The 17,099-nt window shown below is 42.9% G+C and overlaps 1 protein-coding gene across 8 annotated transcripts in view; it reads left to right on the plus strand.

Moving 5' to 3' along the window:
- Positions 1-17,099, plus strand: part of pyd (zonula occludens-like protein polychaetoid) — a 34,824-nt gene that overhangs the window by 15,233 nt on the left and 2,492 nt on the right. For 6 of the 8 annotated variants that reach the window (XM_022809763.2, XM_086993121.1, XM_022809759.2 and 3 more), the window contains 12 exons: positions 1,598-1,663; positions 6,668-6,792; positions 6,974-7,340; positions 7,543-7,928; positions 8,210-8,484; positions 8,664-9,013; positions 12,527-13,238; positions 13,508-13,697; positions 14,017-14,533; positions 14,746-15,253; positions 15,448-15,874; positions 16,254-16,445. In XM_022809763.2, the coding sequence (XP_022665498.1) occupies positions 1,622-1,663; positions 6,668-6,792; positions 6,974-7,340; positions 7,543-7,928; positions 8,210-8,484; positions 8,664-9,013; positions 12,527-13,238; positions 13,508-13,697; positions 14,017-14,533; positions 14,746-15,253; positions 15,448-15,874; positions 16,254-16,445 (4,091 nt within the window). In that variant the 5' untranslated portion in view covers positions 1,598-1,621. Of the gene's footprint in view, positions 1-1,597; positions 1,664-6,667; positions 6,793-6,973; positions 7,341-7,542; positions 7,929-8,209; positions 8,485-8,663; positions 9,014-12,526; positions 13,239-13,507; positions 13,698-14,016; positions 14,534-14,745; positions 15,254-15,447; positions 15,875-16,253; positions 16,874-17,099 lie in introns of all 8 variants that reach the window. The other 2 variants (XR_015330346.1, XM_086993124.1) reach the window with 2 other exon arrangements.

Genomic DNA, 17,099 nt, shown 5'->3' on the forward strand with positions numbered 1-17,099 from the left:
CTTTTCGTTACCTCTATGATGGGCTGTGGTGACGATTCCTTCTTCCCTTAAGATTCAATGTAACGTTGGCAGAGACAACGATGTTACTTGCGTTATATTCACTGAACACGCTAGCTGTGTATGAATTCGTTTATACATTCGCCTTGATTAGCGACAAACAGCCAATGACGAATAGGCCTTAACCACGCCCCGAAATATAAACAACCTCGTGGTTCGTCCCATGTTAAACCAACTACATTTTGCTGGGTGAAGGCCAAGGGTTAAGCACAACACTTCGTTCGATCTGAAATAGCCGCCGGCCTCTTTCTGCGCCATCGCTTTATCTGTCAAAAAGGATTAATGAGATCCGCGTGAGGGTTGTCACGAAATACCGGCGAAGACCGTTACTTCTGCAGCCAGTTAACTGCCGTTTGATTTTCTAGTCAATTACATTCTCGAAAGCGTGGAGCCTTCAACGCTAGCCTGCGAGATAGAGGAAACGCGCGGAACGGTGATATTTAGCCACGGAAGTATCACCATACACACCTGTTCATATCTTCACTATAGTATGCATTGCCTATGCTGCCGATGTAGTGACTTACCGTCCGTTGGCGTAAATCAATTATTTATCTGTTTGTTCCATTCAGTATGGACAAACGCTATCTTATCAATGGCCTTGTTCGTTTAACCGTGATCTATCTCGTGTTTTACTACGCCAATGCCCGCCTATTGGCTCATACAATTTTTTTTCAATCAAATCTAGTTTATATCCAACACTAACCATGAAAGTCATCGTTGAAGTAAAACCCTAGAAAAATTCGAACTACCGCACAGTATCGACAGGCGGCTTGCTAATTATACAGCGAGAATAAATCAGGTTCCAAAGCTTCGCTGAAATTGCTTGTTTTATGGTATCGGGAGCTAGCAAAAGAAAACGAAGGAAATGGGAGAAGTTGATCCTCTTAGCCAAAGCCATTATATCGGCCAAAGCTCACGTTGCTATCGGGTCGTCATTAGACGCGTGGTCATAGGAAGATTTAACGTTGATCGATGGTCGGCCTGCGGGAAAATGAGCGAGACGAGCTTAAGCAGCGAACTTGAGAAGCTTATCGTGAGTGCGGCATTTCGGAGACATCGATTTCTTAGCCCTACACCAAACCAATACTCCTATAGCAAACCGTTATCTCAAAAGATACAGCCAACTCATTGTATCAAGGATTATTTTATCTGATAGGCAGAGAGGGAGAGGGAGAATTTATAATATGATATACTGGAAGCCGTTCTATAAACAATTGATAGCGACAAGTTGTTATTAACGGTCATAGTGACCTTCGACAGAAGTGATTTAACTGTATGCGTTATCAGTAACGGTTTTAATTAAAAAACAAGCTACAGGAGCTTGAAATTGGCGTCGTATTTGGTTCAGAATGCATAATACTAGGTATATAACCGAACGATTGTTGTTTTTGCCTAACCTGGAATCGATGACAATTACGTTAGACGGTCCTTAAACGGCGAATATTTGAGAAGAACTTCTTCGTAGAACAAAGGTTACTTTGTGTGAAATATGTAACCGAAATGTTGATTGAAGATTCGATATTATTTTGAATCGTTTCAGGATCCCGTGGGAGACACGGACAACATGCAATCATGTTACGAGTTACTCAACGTTCCTCTAGCCAAGGTAAGGAATTCACTTGTACAGGGATTTGTAAAAGCGTATTTCCACAACAAAGTCAAATGTTCATCTGCTATCGCCAATAATAAATGAAGACAATAGGTGGATTCTCCTGTGCCCCCAACTGAAAGCTTCCGCCGAAAAAGGCTGATTTGCTCGATTGCGTAGCTCAGTCATCGAGACCGCAAGATGAATTTAGTCGTCACACGGATTCGTCGGCGTTCAAGGAAAAAAATTAGATTTTTAGACAAAAACTAGATGGTGATGAGGTGACATTTAGTTAACAGTCATGTTTTTTCTTTGTTTTTATAACACGCCACAGAATCAAACGAGTAGTATACTCAGTGGAGCATTTTTTATTACGCTAGTAGGTCCACCTGCGTTGCGTCGATCTGAGTATCGGAAATGTCTAGTAGAAAATGTATGCGACTTGGATATAGCAGCTGAACTCAATGAGCTAAAAAAGCTATGGCGCATCCGGCCGTATTGAATAGAATTGAATTATAGAAATGGTTCAATAGGCAAGCATGTTGAATTTCAAACGTGTCAGGTTAGGAAGATTGGATCGTACAATTGTACGAATCTTCAATAAATCGTTGTCTGCTTCAGGAAGATGCACGGAGAAGTTCGTTGCCCTATTCGCATTCTATTAGAATGAAACGTTACACATTATAAATCGAAGCTTTCGTGACGTCCTCCGTCCTGGGCTTCATCTCAGTTAGATTTCAAAGCATGCTATAGCCTTCTTTTATCCACTGGAGGCAGGCAAGGTGTTCACATCCTAAATATTCAATCTAGCGATGTGTCTACGAGACTTGCCTAATATTTTCATAAGCTGATTATACGCTTTTGGCGCCACCATAAACGCCCATGTGTCGGATCAAGCAGCACATTACCCTGCATCTGTTTTGTTTTAGGCTTAACATCGTAAGGCCTAACACACGTGTTAGGTCACTTGATAGCTCTTTGGGACATTTTAGTGCATCTTATAATTCCACCGGTGATTCTACTGAACTACCGATGGAATTATACGTTCGCGATTAGATTCACTTTTTTTTTGTGCATTTTACATGTTCATGCTTCCGTTCACTTCCATTAGATTCTTTTTTTAGGCAAATACCTGCAATGCTACCTCCTATTGTGACAATATCATTCAGCTGTCCTATCCAGTTGAAACCAATATTCGTGAACATGTACAAGGGTCCTGGGCGCTTTTCGCCTCAACGACATTCAGGCCATAGTGTACATATTGCTTATGCTGTCCACCCATTCAAAGCTCATTTACTGCCATCTGTCTATTGAGACTATTGTCAAGTAGTGGTATTACCTATGGTTTTTTCTTCTTGAGGTTACTTTATTGGTCCACGCATAGTCTAGCGGTACATTTGTATGTTTTCCCGATCTATTTTCGTCCCTTTTTTATACGTAAATATTGTACACCATAATACTTTTATTGGCATTATCTTTCTGCGGCCATATCAGTACTAGCGATATCACTAGTTAAATCCACTCTGTATACACTAGAGGGTTTTCGTTATTGTTGTCAGCAAGAATTCCGCTAGTCGACGCTCGCGGCGCGGCGGTCATAGCCGCTTAGAGCGCCAGTGGACTGCCTTAATGTGCGATGCTTCCGCGATACTCGTTGCGGCAGCTGGAAACTACCATGACGCGCGTACCTTCGTCGATTGTGTGCGATTTGTAGTGCAAGCAAGGGCATTTCTTGCGACTCCAGCATCGGGAGCGGCTGTTACGCGCAGTGGAAAGCCAAACAAATAGCCGCGGTTCTGTCGCTGCCGCTGCCACGGGCGGAAGGAGAACAGCAAATGTATGAACAGAAAAACACGGATAGAGGCCAACATCCAGAGGATCGTGCGACAGCTATCGTATTTAGTGCGCGTCTACGTGGCCTATCATGGTATTCCCTGCAAATTTGCGTCCGTGTGCGGACCTGCGCAAGCGGCTGTAACAGGCAAGCTTATGTTAATGGTTGCGCGTTAGATGCTTAGCGTGCAGAATTCGCCCGTCAGATAAGGAGGACAAAGACGAACAAGTTCGCAGTAAAAGCTACAGCCGGTAGCGTCGTCGCCGAAGAGATTGTTTGGTGGTTCAGCAAGAGTAGATGTCGGTGCTGCTGGTTGTCGGTGGATACTGCTCCCTTCGAATGGCGGCCAATAAAGCACATAATACTGCTGCCATGATTTCAGGCCATTCGTTGTGGGTTGCAATGATCAGACACGGGAACGATATGGTGCATAATGTAGCATGTTTTGTCAACGCGTGTCGTGATACACGCGCGCTTTCGAAACGGTACGGGTTAACGTTGTCGAAGCCAAAGACTGCGCATGAGTCTGAGTATAAGGGAGTAAAGATGAAGCAGTCAATCAAACCCACTATATGTATACCGGCGTGTAGACGGATGCAGGAAAAGCCGTTGGAACTTTCTATTTTATTCTGCCCTATTTTCTGTGGTGAGAACGAGGGAGTTAGCAAAATGGATACTGGATGAATGATATTGTCAAATGGATAATATCATACAACCGTATCAGAGATACGTTTCATAACACATGTGTAATTACATTATTTCTTATGTTTTTCTGATAAAACTCTTCTTGTTGTTGTATTATTATTTATTCATTTTGTGTGATCATAATTAAGTTTTTCCGACCAAAGTTTGAACTTAATTTATGTGAGGATAGGAGGCGATATCGGCGTAATGGATTCTCTATGGGCAAAATTTCGGAAAAGGTGGTAATACGCATCATTTAGGCGATTATATCTAGAAGTCTGGGGCCTACTTCGATGTTGGCCGATCATCAGAGCAATCGTCGTTGTAGGCTCGCTCAATTATTCTAACCTTGATTGGCAGTGTAACCTAGAATCCATTGTCATCTTTGAGTTGTTTTAATTGTCACCAATTTAAGGGCTCACCGTGAAACTGCGAAGCATTTCCGTCTTTGTTTTTTACAAGTGTCTAGTGGCTGACAGAATTATTATATCGCACAAACGATCTCGTTTACATACACAAAGATATAGGTCAACTATCAGATAGTTGATAGGCGTAAATACATAAGTTGTGTTCCTGTTTGTTCGAATTTGTTCGAACAAACAGTTCACCAGATGCAGGACACTGGCAGGCGTTCTCAGGCCCACTAAGAATGGTTTGCACACCTCATACTTTTAGTATACTTTCGCTCATTTGTATCCGATGCAAACAAAATAATTTTAGCGTGAAAAGATGTTTTTTTTTCAAAGGGTCATGCGACATTTTCCCAACCCCCTATCTACGTGTGTCTTTCATTTGTAAATGGTATCTTGCACACATTGCACGTTCGGCGTCGGAAACGTCCGAAGAAAATGCTCACCGCGTCGCCGAAAAAAGAAACCTCAGTCGACGTTTTCGGTGTTCACACGTTCGTCTGTCGAGACCAATCGATGGAGAATCAGTGAAAACTCATTTACATTATAAATCAGGCGATGCAAAATGGGCAAATTTTTGGCAATGGTCGAATCGTCGTGATGCGACCTGATAATTAAGTTTGTGTGTGTCTTCTGCTAATTCGTGTGCGCACACATGAAACAACACAGGGCCGTTAACTTCAGTAGATCGAACGTTTGACTCTGATATGAGGAACCCGATGGCGAAAGCTATTGGAAATCTTACAGTCGGCATCTCAGATAGACCTGCCTATCCTGTAAAAGATATCTATTCATACCCATTTAATCATAGGGAATACGAGTGGGTAAGATGTGGCAAGTGTATAGTTTTATATTCAGCTCGGAAATTGTTTTTACTCAGTTGGAAAAAATGTGTAAACTAAGATTGAAGATAAAAAATCTTACTTTTGCACCCTATGCTTTCATATTATCCAGCTACCCACTGCAACGACTCTAATTACAGCGTTTATTTTGGCTTTAAATTCACTCGCGAACATTTTATTACAAATCATTGTATATGTCTATGCGTGCTGTGAGCTCCTACAGTATGTTTGAAGTTGTATGTCGTAAAGCCACATAGTAGGTTCCAGCCGCCTATACCGATGATTGTGCTTTGTAACTTAGCGCAGAAGACGATTTGTACTGTATTTTTAGCCTGCGTACATGTATACATATATATATATATATCTCAGCCGGGAAACTTCGACGGCCGATTTTGTCCCTAGCATTTACATCGCTATCACTGCTGACCAATGCCAAATTGAAGTGCTACGAAAGTGAAGCCTTATGTTATTACTTCTCAACGCTACCCTTCAGTGATGCAATTCTTTGAATCCAGTAAGCGGCAGCAGTAGTAATCTCCCGGAGAGAAGGGAGGACGCAATCCTTCAGTGAAGGCAATCGTTTAATTTCCTAGCGAGCGAAACTAGACTCTGATTGTATAGAGATTGATGACTGTAAGCCAGAATGGCCTTGCGATTTAACGAGGAGGTCGCACGTTTTGAATAGGTGCTGCCGAAGCTCTTGACTAATCTTGGTTCGGGAATCGTTCTGACGACTGTCGTCCCGACACATAACCTATACGCAAATGAAAAAGTATTATTTCTTTGAGAATGAACGTAGCAAGTTCGTACCGTTACACGGTTTTATTAGCGAGGCAAGTATTTCCCAGTTTAAGCGTCTTGTGCCTCAGCGGCTGGCATGTCATGAAGACACTGCAATCGCGGGGTTGATCACTTGTCGATGTCGTTACCGCAGCAACTGTTGACAAGTCGGTGTAATTTATTTGGATATTTGCCATCGCTCACATGTACAAAGTCACAAATATAGTACGGCAAAATATTTGGCAAGTTATACCGTCCGTCACTGATGCACGTAAATCCGTGTCACACATGCCAGTGAAGTATAAACAAGAGGCTGGCCTACTATTAAAGCGGACTCTTCTTATTCGAGACGCGGGTGCACCATGAGCTTTCTAAATGATGAAAATTTCATGTTCATTTTGCTTTAGCATATATACATACATGTACACAAAGACGATCAGCAATAGCTTTGTTAATGAATTATGTGATTCAGGTACCCAACTACGGTTTCGGCATTGCCGTCAGCGGTGGCAGAGATAGTTCGCTTAGCGACAATCCTGAGGGGAATATTGTCATCTCCGATGTGCTGAAAAATGGACCAGCGGAGGGTAAACTTTTGTAAGTTAAATTCACGTTATTCATCACAAGCGCGGCACAGGGTAAAAGCATACATTTCAAAACATAGCTGACGTCACTAAGTGCAGTAGGATCACAGGAGGTGTAATGGTAGAAGAGGTCCATCAGGTGTTAATAGCTAATGGTGTTTACTCGTCATTACTTGACCTGATTGTCGGCATAGAATCGGTGATATCGTACTCAGCGCCAATGGGATCTCGCTAGAGCGTGTCGATTACTCAAGAGCGGTACAGGTTCTGCGTGATTGTGAAACCGTCGTGAAACTGCTCATCAAGCGCCGGCTTCCCCCTCAAGGACCTCCAGCCTCAACGACCGGCCACGCACACGGCAATAACATGCACGGCGTTCAATCCATGCAGTCTTCGTCGGCCAATTCCAACCCTAATATTATATCCGTAAAATTGCAAAGACTTAAAAAGAAGGAAGACTTTGGCATTGTTCTAGGTTGCCAGTTATACGTCAAAGAAATCGCGGGCCGCTCTATTGCTCAACAGGATAACACTTTAAGGCCCGGAGATGTGGTGCTCAAAGTGAGTAATAAAATAAACCTTTTCTAAAAATATTTAATAGCGTATATCTCACACAATACTGTTAGATTACAATTACTTCATTAATGTTGCCAGCCAGCAAAAGAAGGCAACAGTTTACCAACGTTCTGTGTAAACCAACGAATACCATTATATTGAGTATTTGCTTTCCTTATTTCAATCTCCTATAACTGTTTTTTTACAGCTTAATGATCAACTAACAGACAACCTGTCACTTAAGGAAGCTCGCAAACTTATTGACAGCGTTAAGAACTGCATTAGTTTGGTCGTACGGAGAGATGGAAATGACAGCTCCAACGAGCTCACACAACTTAGGTCTCCTGTCGGACGATTGGAAGGAAATGGCGATCGGAATACTCTCAGTGGGCCGGATAGAGAGAATCGCATGCTCGGATTGCCGCCCGGATCCCCCGGAACACCGCTCAATAACAATCTACTCAATAATAACAACAATAATAACACACTTACACATGCATTCAATGGGACAAGTACACCTACGAAAATCCCCAAAAGAAACCTACCGCTCAATGATGTCATTGAAGAACTTACCGCTCGGACACCCCCTCAGATGTAAAGTTTCTACTAATTTTGTCTTATCAAATATAAAATTACAATAGTTACGGAATGGTTGGTGCTAGATACATCCGTACTTTCTGTGTTCCTTTCACTAGAGTATATCCTTCTGCCTAAAGAGTTTCGTCGACAGATGTGGCGAACCATACGTATATATATGCAGCGACTTTCATGCTTTGTAAATTATATAATACATGGCGAACGAGATACAGTAAGGTCAGCATCGACACTAGTCTTCTTCTGCTTTTTTTTTTATATTATCTCTATCTCTTGACTAGGCCGCCCATTTGCGACGCGCCCGTACGAACCGTCCTATTAGAGAAGCCGCCTGAAGGATCTGTTGGGATTCGTCTAACTGGTGGAAACAAGGTGGGTATTTTTGTCTCAGCGGTCCAACCTGGCATCGCTGCTTCGCTGCAGGGTTTGCAGCCTGGAGACAAACTACTCAAAGTCAACCAAGTGGATATGACTGGCGTAACTCGGGAAGATGCCGCCATGTTCCTTCTGCGCGTGCAAGATCGCGTTACGCTCGAAGTTCAGCTTTGCAAACAAGGTAAAGCTCAATCATTGCTTGATGTATACATGCGAGAATGTTTGTTAAGGGACGAGTTAATTGTTTTCGATGGGACAGACAGAAGTTTATGACGTGTGAGTATTCAATAATATTTATAAATAAGTGTAATAATAATTTAATCTTTCGGCTCGTTCGTGTAATTTGGTATTATTTTTTAGAATACGACGAGATAGTTGCGGGTCAACTGCATGGCGATTCATTTTACGTTAAGACAAATTTCGCCCACGACCCGACGCCCGGACAAGCCGTCAAGGACGCACTGTCGTTCAAGAGTGGAGAGATCTTTCATGTTGTTGATACGCTTCACAATGGAGCCGTCGGACAATGGCTTGGTTATCGCTTAGGCAGAAACCAGCAGGAGATCCAAAAGGGCGTAATCCCCAATGCAAGTCGGGCCGACGAATACGCTCAAGAACAATCCGCTCAACTCAAGAAGGACAAAGAACTTGACAGCCGAAGTAGCTTCTTTAAACGGCGCGGCCAGCGGCGCTCAAAATCACTTATAAAGGTAATATGATAAGAATTTTGTGATCATAGAAAATATTGTGTTCTTCCAGAGAAGCTAGGAAAAGGCTTACGTAGGAAGGAGGCCCGCACCAAAGTACCGTATGACTGAGTCGTTTATCCCTGGTTGTAGGCTGCCTGATGAATACGGCAGTCCTCAATCGGACGGTCGTCGTTTCTAGAACGAATGATCTTTAACTAGCTAGCTGAGGAAGTATCTTATCTTTAAATGCTGACCTTGTCAAATAGCTGGTACAGAAACTCGATCATCCGTAACTTAAACACTCTAAGAGGATTTTCTTCGGGTTTAGGGCACTTTTTTCCAAATTACTCTCTGGTTTATTGCTTTCCAATATTGCTCAAAGCATAATCAACGGCTGCTTTGAGACCTCCTCCTTTTGTATTGAAACAAACCACAAAATTATTTCGTTCTTCTTTCCTTCTCAAAGGTGCACACATTTTTCTACAGTTTATTTCTGTGATTGCTTAAACACGTAGCTTTTATAAGTAAAACTAGAACAAAAATAAAGCGCTAAACATCTTCTTTAAAAAAGACATGAAAATAGAAACGAGATTTAGCGTCGTATCTGAATCACAACAGATGATGTTACTGATCTCTATTGAACTGCTCTGTTGAGTCCAGGTATCTTTCTCGAGAAAAATAATTTTCGACGTATGTTCTCGAATCGTTGTGATCGAAGCGAAATAATTATAATAATAATAATAACGTTTTACTACATTATGCAAAGGTCGTACCGAAATAATAAAAAAATATGTAATACTTGTTTTTGTATAGATCTTAGTATCCCTATTTAGTGATGGCGCAGGTGCTTGCCGCATATACTAACTACACTGTATGTAGACATGCAGGTTCAACGATTTGTGATTTTAAAGTGTTGAAATAAAAGGCTGTTCTTAGGAGCGCTATTATTGATTTTATATTGCGCCATGTTTTGCCCTGCCTACATAGCCAGAAGGCGAGTTAACAACCCTGAAAATGTTTGCTGAAAATTCTACCACGCTTCGATCCCGAATGACTTCAAGGGCCTATTAGAACATGAAGCAACTATCTGTCCGGCGAGATTGAAAACATTGTTATTTACCGAACGTAGTCAGGGAAACATTAGAATGAATCTCGTATAATTTCTGTGTATTGGGGACGATTGTAAATGAAATCACCGGTTGTAACTTTTACATTGTCGTTCAGCCTATATGCTGACCAAGTACCGTTTTATCGGCACTGTAAAACACTTCGTCACATTGAGCTTACGTGGTGTATGTGAATAGCAACAAGCCCACCGATGTATCCTGGTTCTATGTGACACGAGCGACGCAAATGTGGCAGTATGTGGATGCTTACCGATAGGTTCTTTGATACCAATTGGCGGAATCACTGAAAAGTTAAGCGTGCCTTAGGGGGCAAGTGGTCAATAACGTTAGATCTACCTGGAAAAAAGGGTGGTGCTTTTTTCGCTAGAGAAAATTTGCGTTAATAATAAAATAAATATAGATTTTAGTCGAGTAACGTTCACGATCTTGTTGTAGAGAATACGTGATGCACACTCCAGCACTACAGTGACGGGTGTGACGAGCTGACTGTCGAAAAACGTTAGACCGAAGACGTAAACGAGCATGCTCCCATAGAAGTTTTTAGTTATGCCATGATCACAGAAAGGTTGCCCTGTGGACGCATAGGATCAGTGGCCCGATGCCTTTGACATCGTATTGTCTTTACGGCAACTATACGAGAATGATAAAACAAATGGATCGGCTAGTGCTAGCTCCCTGCTAGCAGCTTTGTAGGTGACGCGCTTAATTACATACAAGCTTTCTATATTTATTGGAGTATTAGACGGTGCGAAGTACGATTTTATACTTAGAAATCTGTGTTTATTCACCCTATTTGGCAGAGTTAATCTTTATCTTTAAACATGATTTAGGACAGAGTCAGGACAGATGTTACGCAGGATTGCCCACACATTAATGGGCCAAGAAATCAAATTTGCTTGACTACGGAGAAGTATATCGTCAACATTACACAGTTATGCGGTACAGCTTTTAGAAGACGCAGGCCGCAGACTTCGGATTTCTGTGGTGAGACGGCAGTTTATTGAGAGAAATAAAGTATTACAGATCGTTCATGTGGAAGTACCTGAAAAAGTAAAGCTGTTACGGTGGACAGCGGGCAGCAGTCGTTGTCTTATCGGCTGACACGGCATCACTACGAGCGCGTTTAGCTGGTCAGTGCTACGCGCACTGAACAAATCAACGATCGTGAATCTGGATGGGGCAGTCGTTAATAATCGTATGAAACGTCTTGATACTAAGTCAAGCCAAGCTAAATATTTAAGTGCAAACACTACTGATTTGATCAAAGCATCCGTTGTTTGGAGGGTATCGTTTGTAAATTCAACCGAACAAACCCAGTTCTGTAGTCAACATGTAGAAGTGGTGCCCCACAGCCACGCGCTATACGCTTAGACATATATTAACATCGAAGTTACCTCATTTTGCATTATTTCGCTTGCGTTATTTGGAAGATACACTGCAACAGTAACTTGAGTCTTCCCTCATACTTGAGCTATACATCACACTTCGCCAAAGGTGTCGTGTAATATCCATATCGTTAAGTTAACCAGCTAGACTCATAAACAAATTTCGCAAGTAATCAAGTTCGGACTATGTCTTATGTATAAAAATACTGAGTTGTGGTTCAGTTACGAAAGATCGGAGATATATCCAACAATAATTATACTTAAAATATCAACGAAATCAGATATGCATGGCTTAGATGCTTAGACAAGCGACTCGCAAGACGTCGCGCGTCCCAGAATTTTGCCTCTCATCTGACTCAACGGCCATCAGACGAAAGTGGAAATTTGAAGAAATAAACTTTTCGTATGAGAATCCGTATACAATAACGCATGATTGTCACACACAATTTCTGTAAACATTTTCACTGGCGCGCACGGCTGTCGTTTGCGTCACCAATCAGAAGGCGAGATGGGCACCGTTTTTAGACAGTTTGCCTATACTGCCGCTAGTCCTACACAGGCCTAGTATTTTATTGTTAATTATAGACGCCTATATTTGTTCATAATGTGATTAATGCAAGCGTTATATATATTTTTTTTCTATTTTGTATGGCTAATTTAGTATTATTGCTAGGAAACTATTTGTTTTATTCCATCATTCACTCATCGTTTCTGAATAGATACAATGTGCAGACTACGTAACCGACTGTAATGACACCTTCATTATATATAGCAACAAAAAAGTAATTTTTTTCTTATATCAAAGCTGTTGTTCCTTATTATTATTAAGTATTTTTTAGTCTTTACAATCATTAAGTTAAACTTCCTCAGAGATGTGTTTTATTGAGATTCACTGCTTTCGGAGTGAAACCACGTTTGATTTAATTTAGCAAAGCGACACTCATGTTCCGGCAGCAATCGGAATTGGCAGAGCTGGTAGTTTCTTGATAAAGAAAAATTTTATCGTTTCTGAATCCTTTTAGGACCATGGTGCAGAACCTATTTACTCGGAGCAATGTCGACTGGTTGCCTACCAACGCGTGACGTTACGTCACCCAGGCTTCGTTCGACCTGTGGTTATACTAGGAGCGATAGCTGATGCCGCTCGCTCACGTCTTCTGCACGATTTTCCCGAGACATTTGCCGCTCCTCTATTTGATACAGTCCCTGGCGCAGGCGGTGACTCAGGCTCTCCAGCCGTGATCCGCCTTAGCGCGATCAAAGAGATCAGTAAACGTGGCCAGCATGCTGTTCTCGACGTAACGCCATCGACCGTTGAGCGACTGAATTACGCACAATTCTACCCGATTGTGGTGTTCATGCGCGTCGAAAGCAAACATGTCGTCAAAGAAGTCCGCAGCCAGTTGGCACCGTTAATGCCTGCTGGACGTGGGCTGAAAAGCTCACGCAAGCTGCTTGAACACGCAGCGCGTGTGGAGAAAACGCACGCACACGTCTTTTCTATCACGATTCCCGTAACCGCTGGTGGAAGTGACGGATGGTTTCGCACGCTTACCGAAGCAATCGAACGGCAACAGAGTCAAGCAATTTGGACGGCCGAAGCGAAGCCCGACTCGCTGATCACGGATGATTTCCTGTTCCCATCACAGCCGAATCGCCTCAGTTACGCGTCCTCACCAGAGAGCGACATCGAGCTAGCTAACGAGCACCAAAATGAAGACTCGTACGCGATCGGTAAATATCGAATAGGATGAATACGATTGACTGTACAGTGAGAATGCTACGGGTATGGAAGGGAAAGCTATAGCAGGTACTAAATAAATGGAAGTATATTGTGCGTTGTGCACGTAAACATATCGATAGGTTGACACCTTTTCGGCCTGCCCTGTTGTGTAGTCGGGTCCAGTATAGATGGAAATGGAGTCGAAACTATAGTAACATTACTACTACAACAATACATATATATGCTAACTGCAGTTTGCCTGATGTGGTGGCATCTTCAGGCCGACTGGTGAAGTCGTCCAGTGACCCGTCGCTTATCGTCTCCGCAGATGATCAAGGAGCCGCAGGTGAGGGACCCACACCTTGTAATGCCGGCGCTCCTGACACCTTCGCAGCAAATCCTGCTATTCAAAGTCCAGTGCAGGGGGGAGCAATTAACTCGCAATCGACACCGACTGGTATTCAACCAAGGTATTGTATACTCTACCGACTAAAACGTACCTTCATTGATGAGATAATCTTAGATAAAAAAAAACATGCGTTAAGCACCCTAATATATCTTTCATATAATCATTAGATATGATTGCTTGACAATTCACACATCAGCACTTGAGGGTTCCACAACTGACGTTTGGGAGAAGGACAAATAAATAGGTAATCTTGATTTTTAAGCACAAAACACAGAGCTGATCTATGGGCCTGCATTCAAGACCATTTTTCGCGATAATGAAGACATCACTATCATAGGTATATGAGCCGCATCTTTACACCTTTTGTTGTCCTTCGACAGTCTGCCGGACAATGACACCTACGTGAGCTCTTCGCTGATTCCGAAGAAGAGCCATGGAGGTAGTCAACTGAACGATTCAAGCCCGCTGTATGATTCAACGCCACCGCGAGCACCACCCTCTGGTGTTCCGCCATCTGCTCCCGGATCGCTAGCAGCTTTGCGAGGTGGCCCCGATCGGTCGACGCCTATTGACGTCCTCCAACAGCAACAGCAACATCAGCAACAGCACCAACAACAACATCAACAACAGCACCAGCAACAACATCAACAACAACAGCAGCAGCAGCAGCAGCAGGAACTTATGTACACAAGCTCATCATCGGAAATGGCTCAATTACAACGAAGGTTACACGAACAAAAGCTCCACGAAATCTACTCGACGAAGGAGGCAGTACTACGTCAGACATGCCACACGCCGCAGGCCAATATAGATACACCGGGAGCCACCGGATCTAGCCTGTCACAGCTGCCGCCGAAGGTTGATCGTACTAACAAACCTCAACGTTTTAATGGAATGGCAAGTATTCGAATGCGCACTTCTGACAACTGCGACATCTGCCTATATTTTCAACGAGTCTAAAATAAGCACTTCGAATTGAAGCACACGATTGAATGATCACCAGTTCACAAATACACCAGTGGTGGCTCAAAATAATTAATGAACAATTTTCATAATCAGCATACGATGGTAGTTAGATGGTATGCCTATGTTTTCTTATTATTTCTTAGGCTCCGACGGGTTACGCGATGCGAATGACCCCACAGAATCCAACCCGTTTCCCCAGTGCCACCGACTCTCCTCAACCACTGCCCGATTCAGACTACATCAATGCGCAACAGGTTGCTCAACAACGGCAACTGCATTCAAGGCAAGGTTCGATGGGTCTCAGTAACCATGAGCCACCATCAGCGCGTCTACTCGACGAAAGTCCATATGGATCAAGGGCTATGCTTGTAGGCCGAAACCCCATGGGTCCTATGGGTGGTCCTATGACGCTACCGCCACCTTTGAAAAAGCCGATCCCTCCTCCACCGCCTCGCACACCGTCAAAGCCTGGCGTAGGCCCGCCGGGGGCCAGAGGTACCCCAAATGGACAGCGGATCCATGATACGATGAATTCACCACACAACATGAGCGGTTCAGTGGATCGCCGTACGCCTGGAGAACGAGACCTTGTAATGAAAAATGCTCCGCCGCCGTACTCGGCTTACCAGGGAATAAATGTCATCTCAAACAGTGAGTCTATAATCCTGGCAATGATTTTTCAAATACAATAATAGCAACAACTATTAACGAAATCTTCTATGAATCTACGATAACCATGCACGTTTATTACGGACTAAAGACAATTCCTTAAGGCCGGTTTGTTTGTTATCTTCTGTATCAGACTAAATCTTAGCAATTCATTAATTCTGTTCCTCATATTGTAGATAACAACAATATAAATAACAGTTCGGACTATGGAACTTACGGTAAACCACCCGGAGGCCCAGGAAGTATGGGCGCATCTGGGGGCCGTGCTCCACCCCCTGCAGTAGCGCTCGACAGTCACAATTATGTGAGCCGGGCCGGGAGCAAACGCACAAATCTATTCCCTCCACCGCCGCCACTAACACATACCCACTCGTCGAACTCGAATCAGATTCTTATCACAAATAATAGCAGCAATCATATGAACAACAACGGGATAAATAATACTCTAAACAGCAAGATGGCTCACGAGGTCAATAACAACAACAACAACAATCAGATGTATAGCAATCAGCAACAGCAGGGTCCTGATGGAAACAACGCCTCTGTGTATCAAATGAACAGCGGCCTCTATCTGAACGTGCCATATCCACCAAGTCCATATCGGTAGGTACCGGAGAATAACAGTCCGTGAATGAAATTAGATTGACTTCAACTGAGCCCCATTTTGCTTTCTGCTAAATGCCCTATTCCCTTAACTTCATGCACACGAAAGATTACCTCCTAATGAGTAACATGGGGGGCAGGATAAGGGGCAGAAAATATGTTGACAGGATTCGTCGCATGAATGGTATCTATTTTAGGTGCATGTAAACAGCTTGAAGCTGGTATTTCCACTCTTGCTGTTTTGTATAATTTAAGGGAACAAGTTGAAATGTCGTTTGTGATTATTTTCTGGTAGTTTGGTGTTCGGTGTAGATATGTTTAATGTATTTTCTATTGATTCTTGCTTAAATTACTATTCTGTACATATGCAAACACGTAGGGGGGCCGGTACACTAAATCAACGAGGAGTAAATCCAGCAGCAGGTGGCGCTAATTACGAAGGGAACAGGGCCAGCGCTTTTGAACTCTATAAGAAGCCTGATCATTCTGGAGGTCACGGAGGTCCAGTGCTAGGCCATAGTCCCGCTTACAAACGTACCATGTTGAATGATGTCGACGATGAATACGCCAAGTAAGTTCAAATAGGAAAGGATGCGAGCTGTTGATGAGAAGCGAACTACTTCTATAACATTCATCCAGTAGCTACTGTGGCTTCCCCTACAACTTTAAGCGAATGGCAGGAGAAGTTCGTCGAGAGGTTCTGCATTTTAATCAAGGGGGCAATCTTCACATGCTCTTCATTCAGCCCTATCCATTCAATCGTCGTCTATGAAGATGGTCGCCAAGCGATGCTATTCACTTGGCTATGTGTGATATAGGTGCCATGATGCTGATTTGTCGCTGCTGCCAAACCATTGAATCCATATCCATATAAGCACCGTCTAGATCGCACTGCCGATATCGACTTTGACAAAGAAAAAAAACGAATCAGCTGAGCACAATTGAGTGAACTTCATAATGAAACACACAAGCGGCAATACAACTGTTTATCCAATACAGGTAGTAAAAAAATTGTTCAAGATGGTGAGCAAACATATGAATATATGAGTATATATACATACAAAGATATTATAATAAAGATATTTTGATTTTTTAACCAATTTCTCTGAGCATAGCCTTTCAAAATGCATCGATAAATAGCAGCAGGAGTCCTAACTAACCTATACTTCACACAACTGAAACGTTGTCACCAAAACTGCCGCGAGCTTTACTTCTACGTTAACCC

The sequence above is a fragment of the Varroa destructor genome, unplaced genomic scaffold, assembly GCF_002443255.2.
Source record: "Varroa destructor unplaced genomic scaffold, Vdes_3.0 BEIS01000006.1, whole genome shotgun sequence".
NCBI classification, from domain to species: Eukaryota; Metazoa; Arthropoda; class Arachnida; order Mesostigmata; family Varroidae; genus Varroa; species Varroa destructor.